Raw genomic sequence first — 8,939 nt, 5'->3', positions numbered from 1 at the left:
GTTACAAAATAACGACCTATTAACAAGATCTACATACGCAAGTAATTGAGAAGATAGAGATAAAAGAGATTGATTCTTATTCATGATTCAATATGAAGCGCACGCCTCTATTTATAGGCTCATTACAATAACCACATATAGTAGTAAACAATTATAAGTCCATAACACAAGATGATGAAAACTTATAGTACTAGTAGATAAAAGAGCAGATAAAGATGAGTAAGGTAGAACAAATACCCTTAAAAACACCTATAACTCCCCTGGAAAAAAAATACTTGAACTAGTTAGTTAGTCTCATCTTACACTGTATAAAATATTCAATGTTTTTCACAAGAGCATTGTCTTGTTTACAATATTGTCCCAGAAAATCAACAACTCACTTCTAAAGTATGACCTTGATTCTTAATCACTTTTCAAAAGAACCATCGTTAGCAGCCCGCACCAGGACTAAGTTCACAATCATGGGTCATATCACTTTATACCCTAGAATCTCTGCATCGATTAACCTCGATGTTGCAATTTTCAAATATTGATTCTTTTTACCTCAGATCAACTCATCAACCCGATAGTGCCATATTATATAAAAGTTTTGCGCGGAGAAGAAACGACAGTTGGGGCCTCAGGTTTTTGAATGTTTAGTCTTGTTGCTTGAGATACCAGAAGCTCATGCACTTTACTCTTCAACTGGAAAACAACACAAGAAAGTATTATTAGACAAAGTTATCAAAAATAATTTAAAGGTGGCAATTTCAATCCAGGTCAAATAAAAATATTATTCACTGAAAATGTAAAGCAGGTCAATTTGGTTGATTTTTCGTTCCGGTTATCAGTTGATTGTATGAAATGGCCTGGTTATGGTTCGTTAACTGACCATCGGACCTTCATATTTGAGCTTGGCTTAATTGGGTCAGCTTTAATATTGATTCGGGTCTAACAAATGCAAATGATTTCATGAAACTTAATCCATATATTATACATTAGTTAAAAGATTTTCAAACATCAACCAAAACAACAAAATAGTGACAATAAGATTTTCATCTACACCAATCTTTAAAAATATACAATTAGAGATTCGGTTCGGTTTCTAATAGTTCAGTGATTTCGGTTTAGTTCATAAATGTAAGTAACCGAAGCCAACAAATATAGTTGGCTATCAAAATCCCATAAACAAAATACCAGTTTTCCTTTTTCTTTGGTTGTCGGGTATCCAATATTTAGGATAAGCTTTTTTGGGTTATCAAATTAACACATCAATTATTTCTAAAAGAGGGGACAAAAAGGCAATTGCAGGCAAAACCGTACCAATTTTAGCCCACAATAAAAGTACGGTTTTGACCCCCTAAGAAAACCCATATGAGTTGTCAAGTTCTTACCTCATTGATCCCGACTTGACTCATCACCGATACACGAAGCGCTCCATCAGGTCCCACTATTCGATATTTTTGTAATTCAGAATCATCAGCTTCGGCATCGTCTGTGATGTAAAAAACTGGAGACTCTTGCAACAGATCACACTTGGAGACGATATCAATCCATAGATGGCTACTGAATCTTTCTTTTATTTCTTTGTAAATTAAATACTGCATTATTATGGAAGAAACTTATACTACAGATGCTTATTTAAATAACTTATGACTTAAAACACAATGATACAAATTGGTACCTGATCTGAAGGGCTGGTCCCACATTCTCCGGTTAAATCATGAACAAATAATACAGCTGTAGGTAGATGCTCGAGCACCGCGAGTGTTAGCTTTTCTAGATTATTCCTGTCCTCTGTGCATATTAATGGGTTTTCTTAAAGTATGTACATGGTCAAAGTCAAATCTCAAAAACTGAAAAAAGAGGAAGTTATATAATTTAAGAGTGTAAGTGTGTTACCGTCACGTCTCCTTAGGATTCCAGGTGTATCTGTCACCTGCAGTCAATTTCAACCCTTAAAAGTTGTGTTTGTTTTTCTCGTTTCATCTATTTAATTGAGTGTTGTTGACCTACCAGCTTTGATCTGGTCTTGCAAACATTGTATAAAAACAATATAGTAAGTATATCAAGTGATGAAGAAAATGCTGACCTGGAAGTGCTGGTAACTTAAAGTTATATGTCCCATTAGAATTCCTCTCGTTGTAAAAGGGTAGTTACAGATCTGCATAAACACGTGTTTCGGGTCAAACCAGCCCATTTTGCTACCTCTATTTTACAATAACATGAATTCAAATATACCTCAGGTTTTCCTGTTGAAAGTATGCGCACTAAAGATGATTTCCCAACATTAGGAGCTCCAACAAGGCAGAGTGTTGGCATTTCGAGATCAACAACTGGCATTGCTCTTAAACTCTACAAAACAGGAGGTTCAGGTAAAAAATGTGTGGCAGGTCAAAATAGATATAGTTTTAATCGCTGGATCTGTTGGCCCAAGATACCTTTTGTTATAAGTGTGCATGGGTCGGTTTTTGGCTCAAACAGAACCAAAAACCGAAAATTCAGTTTTTAAGTTTTTTGAAAACCATTTGTTTTCAGCTTTTTCGGTTTTCACAATTGGTTTGGTTCAGTTTGGTTTTGGTTTCGCCGTTTGGGCTTTAAATTTCTGGGATGAAAAAATTTGGCCCAGAATACTGAATTTGGGAAGAAAACCTTAAGCCTAAATTTTTTTGTTAACTAATTATTACACATTTGGACCTAAAAGTTTTGGGCTACATAATTTATTAAACTTTAGGCCTTTTTTTTTTGTTATTTAACTATTACACATTTCGATATAAAGTTTTGGGCTACATAATTTATTAATTTCTTATAAATTACTTAGCATTCAATATTACAAATTATAATTCAAGATTTAATAACACAATTGACTTTTTTTCCGGTTTTTACAGGTTCAGTTCGGTTATTAAAGTCAGTTTGGTTTTAGAGGTTTGGTTGACTTCTTTCAATTTTCAGTAGATGCAAAACCAAAAGAAAACCAGAAAATCGGTTTTTGAAAGAACATAAAAATCAAATCGTCAGTTTTAGGCTCAGTTCAGTTATGTTAGTTATTTCGGTTACTTCGGTTTCATGCACATCATTACTTACTGTCCATGTTATTTATATAAGTAATGAGTTAAATATGAATAGAAAACATATACTATTACAACATTAATATGTTTAAAAAGAAAAAAAAAACTTAACTATAGCATTAAAAATATATGTTAGACGATTTTCAACCATTTGATGTGCTTCCTTTTTTAGCTTTAATATTTTTTTTATATTTTATCTACCCACTTCAGGAGTTAAAAGTAAAACAAAAACCTATTCAACCAGTTAAAAGTAAACGGGCCGAACAATATTCTTGCATATGAACAAACCTTGGCTATGTGCATCAACTCATCAACAGCTTTTCCGTCAGTATGAAAGATCTCTTCAAGTCTTTTTATTCCCTGCAACAAATTGTAGCAAATAATATATAAAAGATTTTTCTAAGGAGTGAATAAAATGAATAATCTGATGTCATTCGGGCAGTTTAAGACTGACCTCAGCTAGCCTCTCCTCTGCTTCCCGCTTTGTTGATGACTATTGAGATTTGTTCAAAACAAATTAGTTTTCATTATCCACTGAATATATATAAATCATTATATATATAAATCAATGTTGATCAAACAGGTAGGTCTCACCTGAGCACATAGTGATGCATGCTCTTTTCCAGCTGATACAAGTTTCTTCCTAAGAGAATCAACTTTTCCTAAAACCTGCAATTACAAGATTTCATAAACAAGTGACAATGAAATGTCTTTTTTTAAAATATGAAAAATGCATTAATTGGATAAAAACCTCTTCATAATTTCCATCTCCCAAAGTCAACTCGATAAGAGACCGTTCATATGGGTGCAAATGTCTCTTATTTGGAAACTTTTCTTTATACGTTTTCAATGGAAGAGTTAGTTCCTAAAAACCATTTAAAAAACAAAATTCTATATAAGATATCACGTATATAATACTTGAACGCTTAGCTAGTAACTAGATACCAAATTACCTTCATTAGAGCATCAAGTTGTTTTGCACCTTTGTTTTTCTCACGTTTAGCAGCATTCGCAATCCCTATGAATCATGCAAACTAAAGTCTATAGTTAACAAAATAAATTTATTAAACTGACCAACTTTATCTTTACAAATAAACCAAATGACGGTCGTTAATTACCCTTTGTAGGTGTGACCCTTCTAGCCTTTCTTAGTGCAGAATATAGAATATCAACCGATGGCATCACCATGGGTAACTTTTGGAAGGCACCAACCGTATCAAGTGCCATGGGTGTGGGTGTTGCATCCTAACAATGAGTAATATTTTATTTAATAATGCATACACTGATACATGTTAAATCTTTACAATGTTGAGTCTGAACTCAGAAATACCTTGGTTTTGTTTTGCTGCTTGGTAGATGATGTTTCTAAATAGCTTGCGTTCACAACTTCATAAGTAGTTGTTTGCATCTGTTTACTGGAGCACAGGGAATAAAGTTTCATTCTTGGTAATGCGTACAAACCTGCAAGGTATCGCCTAACTGTAAATTTCCAAATTTGTCTCCAGATTTGTCATTATGTTGCAGATTGGAAACAAGGTGGTTCATGGCCCCATTCGAGACGAGACAGAACCAACTCGGGCTCTATCCAGTAATACTTACGACCCGGGCCGGCTCCAAATTGATATATCCAACTCGAGCCAGCTCGTGGCTAGAAGAGTTGGCTCTTTTTTCTTAGTTTTGATGATTCCGTATAGGGCTGCAAATGAACCGAACCGAACAAGGCCTTGTTCATGTTCAGTTGTAAAGCTTTTATTGGACAAGCGAACGGTTCACGAACACCTAACCGAACAAAATTTCTTGCTCATGTTCGTTCATTAAGGAAATGAACTTGTTCGTGAACAGGTTCACGAACACAAAAACGAACACAAGTGAACACAAACAATGTTTTATTTGAACGGTTTGGTCTGGCTACCAAGTTTGTGTTGGTGTCATTTTTTAACATTCAATTCACATGTTAACTTATATATAAATTAATCACGTAACACTCATACGTATTTTTGTTTTACGTTAATAATTTTGCTTAAATATATGATAAGATTAGAAAAGTAATTAAAAAAGACAAAACCTTTAATGAACAAACCTAAACAAGCAAATATTAAGGAACATAAACAGACGTCAACAAACACAACTGAATGAGCATGGCCTCTGTTTGTGTTCGTTCATTTAGTTAATCGAAGTAACACAAACAGACTTCCCACGGAACAGTTCACGAACTGCTCAGCGGACGTTCGGTTCGTTTATATTTAATAAGGCAAACAGGAAATAGATACAGGAATTGATGAACTAGGGTTTATAGTTAATATAAATCAAAGAGAAATGAAGGTAATACCTTGATAGAAGAAGTTAGAGCGATTGAATAAAAGTGTAGAGTAAGGAAGTTGCCGAAGATTAACGCTCCCGCTCATCTTGCTCACTCGACTTCGAAGCTGTGGATTTTGGTAGGGTATGGGCTTTTGTGTGCTTTTTTTCAATTCAAGAGGGGTTTTTTTCTTCAGTTTAGATAATTTAATGTGGATTTTGGTAGGGTTTAAAATGTGTGTGAAACCGAATCAAATCGAAAGTGATTAAATTTGAATTGAATAAAATGGATATCGTAACCGGGCTTTTCCGATACCCGAAACCGGGTTTTACAAATATTTGATCTATGCCAGAAAAATACATAAAAAACACCCAAAAAAAAGTGCAGCCCCTTAAGAAACCCAATTTATACCTGGAAAATACACGGAAACAAACCCAATAATAGGGTTTTTCAATATTCGAAAATAAGGTATTCAAATACTCGATTTTAGAATATCCGATTTTATACCCGACCTAAACCTCAGTATGATTTTCAGGGATGGCCAATACCCGATTTTTCAATACCTGGTCATACCCGAACCCAGTTCCATACCTGAACCGGGTATTAGAAAAGTCTGATTTGTGCACCTCAACCCCTAGTTAAGGCTTTACACGGGTTAGTCAAAAGTATAATAAAACAAAATAAAATATATATATATATATACACACACACATAATAATATAGATAATGAGTTTATATTATAGAAACAATTATACTACTTTAAGTAAACATATAAATTACAGTTCTCTAAATATTTCCTTGACTTTGGTTTACAGTTATCGCAACATATGTATCGGAAAATTTTAATGTATATCAATTAAATTTCAATAAAACTACTTACAATTATTTTGAAATAAATATGAACCCAAGCCAATCATTTAAAATTACTTACACTTAACTGCATGATAAGGGTGATATAAAGTTGTATTATGTTGTGTAGACTGGTAAGATATTTGGGAGGGGTTCTTCTTTTTATTATCACAAACCATTTTTCTTGTCCTTCGGTTTTCCTTTAAGAAAGCTAAATTTTAATATATATATATATATGTATGTATGTATGTATATATAGGATAAGGATACTAAGAGAACCATTGGCAAATTAAGAACTTTGAGAACCATTTTGGACCACTAAAAAAACCCTCTAAAAAAATATTAAAAAAATTATATAACAAACAAAACCGAAATTTTTAAAAAAGTAAAAAAACCAAAATTCTTATATTTCATTCCGGTTTCAATTAAAAAAACCGAATTTTTTTTCCCTTTTAATTCGTATTATACCTATACACATATGTATACTTTCATTTAATATCTAGTTACGTAATATACACATATGTACATTATCATTTACCTTAAATTATACATATGTGTATAGAAAAAAACATGTGTATACACATTATACATATATGTATAATAAAAAAAACCGATTTTTTTTCTTTTTAATTCGTATTATACCTATACACATATGTATACTTCCATTTAATCTCTAGTTATGTAATGTACACATATGTACATTATCATTTACCTTAAATTATACAAATGTGTATAGGAAAAAAACATGTGTGTACATATATGTACATATTATACATATATGTATATGTATAATTTACCTAAACCGATAATTTTTTTTACGTTTTTTTAAGAAACCGGGATGATAAATAAGAACTTTGGTTTTTTTACTTTTTTTTATTTTTGTGTTTTTTTTTTTGTTTTATGATTTTTTTTATTTTTGGGTTTTTTTGTGGTCCAAAATAATTCTCATAGTTCTCAATTCCCAAAAAGTTCTCACCTGATCCTGATCCTATATATATATATATATATGTATATATAATAGTGATAGTAGCATGGCCACTTAAAGAAACTTACAATTTGTAGTCAATCTTTGTTGTATAGAGACTAAATTCTCATTAGTGATACCTATATAAAAAAATAAAAAAATTAAGGGGTTTCTCCATTGTCTAGGGTTGTATCGTACACTGGATTTTAGGGTTCTTTTAGAAATTGATAAAGGGGTTTCTCCATTGTCTAGATAAATGAGAGATTGAATATGTATGGAAGTTAGACGGGTGGAAACAATGAGACGAGACACATCGGTCGCCGAAAATAATGGGGCGACGTAAGAAATTTAGGGTTTAGATGTTGAGAACTATGAGCAGATGCATTAAATTGGGAATTGGGTCATCGAGTAAAAACAAAAAAACGGGTCGCGTGCTTTTCATAATATGTTCATATAAATTTAATGGGTAATATGTGGATATTAGATATATGGAAAGTTGGTGACATGAAAGCCTAAGTGGACAACCTAGTTGAGTGACATATGTACAAATTATTTTGCTTTAATAGATTAGTAAGATGAACTTGTTGTACTTAATCGTGTTTAAAGTGTCGTGCAGTCTCCTTATTAAACATGTTTGTGTTGGTGCTTAAGCAAATGATATGTTTAGTCAAACATCTTGTGTACATGTTCAATCGCTATATTAAAGGTTTCGTGCGAAACATGATCGTTTAACATAAGATGACATGTGTGCGTCACTTGTCAGCGCTAAGACGCCTCTACAGCAATGAGATTTAGTAAAAGTAAGGGGGGTATGTTCATAGACTGCATAACCTCTTGAAATACTCCCGGAAAAAATTTATAGTACGTTCACAAATCACAACTATTATTTTTACTCTCATTTTTAAGCTTTTTTTGGTCTCATATTGTTTTCCCCTTCATCCCCGATATAAAGACATTGCATAAACTAACCACCTTTGCTAATAAGTATCATCAATTAGACGAACACTAGGTGCATGTAAGGATGCAATTCTCTGTCACATATCTTTATGTGTGATTGCACAACTATGTAAACTACTCTCCATATCAAATAATCATGTTCACACATACACTCGGCGTAAATCAGTTACACCAAATTTGTCAAATTTTAAGCCTTGTTATTTTAAATTATAACAGTATTTTAATTAATTACAATATTTTACAAACAGAAGTTAAAATGCTAAATTTGAATAGGTCACATTTTTATCTTTTAATTATTTGATACGCTTGGACATTCAAAACGAAATCGTCACAACTCTTTACAATTCTCTTTACATACTTTACAACCGCCTGCCAAAACACGTGGTCGTCGACCTAGTTATATATCAAAAGGGGAAGGTTAACGTACAATAATCGCTTAACGTACATTACGTACGCGACATACGTTCAGCTAAAACGTTCAAACCTTTAAAAGTTCAAGCAAAAACTTAAACGTTCAGCTAAAACGTTCAAACCTTAGCCAAATCGTAAACGCTCAATGTCAAAACCCATTATTCAGAACTCAAAATTGATCGATTGAAGCTTCAAATTGATGATTAATTGAATCGATTTCAAAGATTAACCGATCAGTTGACTTCAATTTCAATTCAACTAAACAAACCTGTGACGAGTTTTGCGTTTTTCCGATGAGTTCGTTGTCGATCGCGATGATGGTGACGAAGAATGTTGATGGTGCCGGCGAGCGGTGGAGATGGAGATGGATTGAGCGGAGACCGTCTTTCCGGTGACGGCTCACACATAGGAG

At 32.9% G+C, this 8,939-nt stretch overlaps 1 protein-coding gene across 1 annotated transcript; it reads right to left on the bottom strand.

The window, feature by feature from the left end:
- Positions 1–299: 299 nt before the first annotated feature.
- LOC143540855 (uncharacterized) lies at positions 300–4,503 on the bottom strand. The gene is made up of 13 exons (XM_077033821.1): positions 4,378–4,503; positions 4,166–4,292; positions 4,001–4,065; positions 3,799–3,912; positions 3,642–3,716; positions 3,502–3,540; positions 3,336–3,407; positions 2,221–2,334; positions 2,072–2,143; positions 1,882–1,918; positions 1,664–1,776; positions 1,374–1,580; positions 300–684 (listed from the first exon to the last, which is right to left on the bottom strand). Exons 1-13 carry the CDS (start codon positions 4,486–4,488, stop codon positions 577–579), a joined length of 1,254 nt encoding a protein of 417 aa, XP_076889936.1. The 5' UTR covers positions 4,489–4,503; the 3' UTR covers positions 300–576.
- Positions 4,504–8,939: the final 4,436 nt, after the last annotated feature.

Source organism: Bidens hawaiensis, unplaced genomic scaffold, assembly GCF_021521415.1.
Source record: "Bidens hawaiensis isolate Kalapana, Puna unplaced genomic scaffold, B.hawaiensis_p1.1 tig00012376_1, whole genome shotgun sequence".
NCBI lineage: Eukaryota > Viridiplantae > Streptophyta > Magnoliopsida > Asterales > Asteraceae > Bidens > Bidens hawaiensis.
This window is presented reverse-complemented; position numbering and strand designations above follow the sequence as displayed.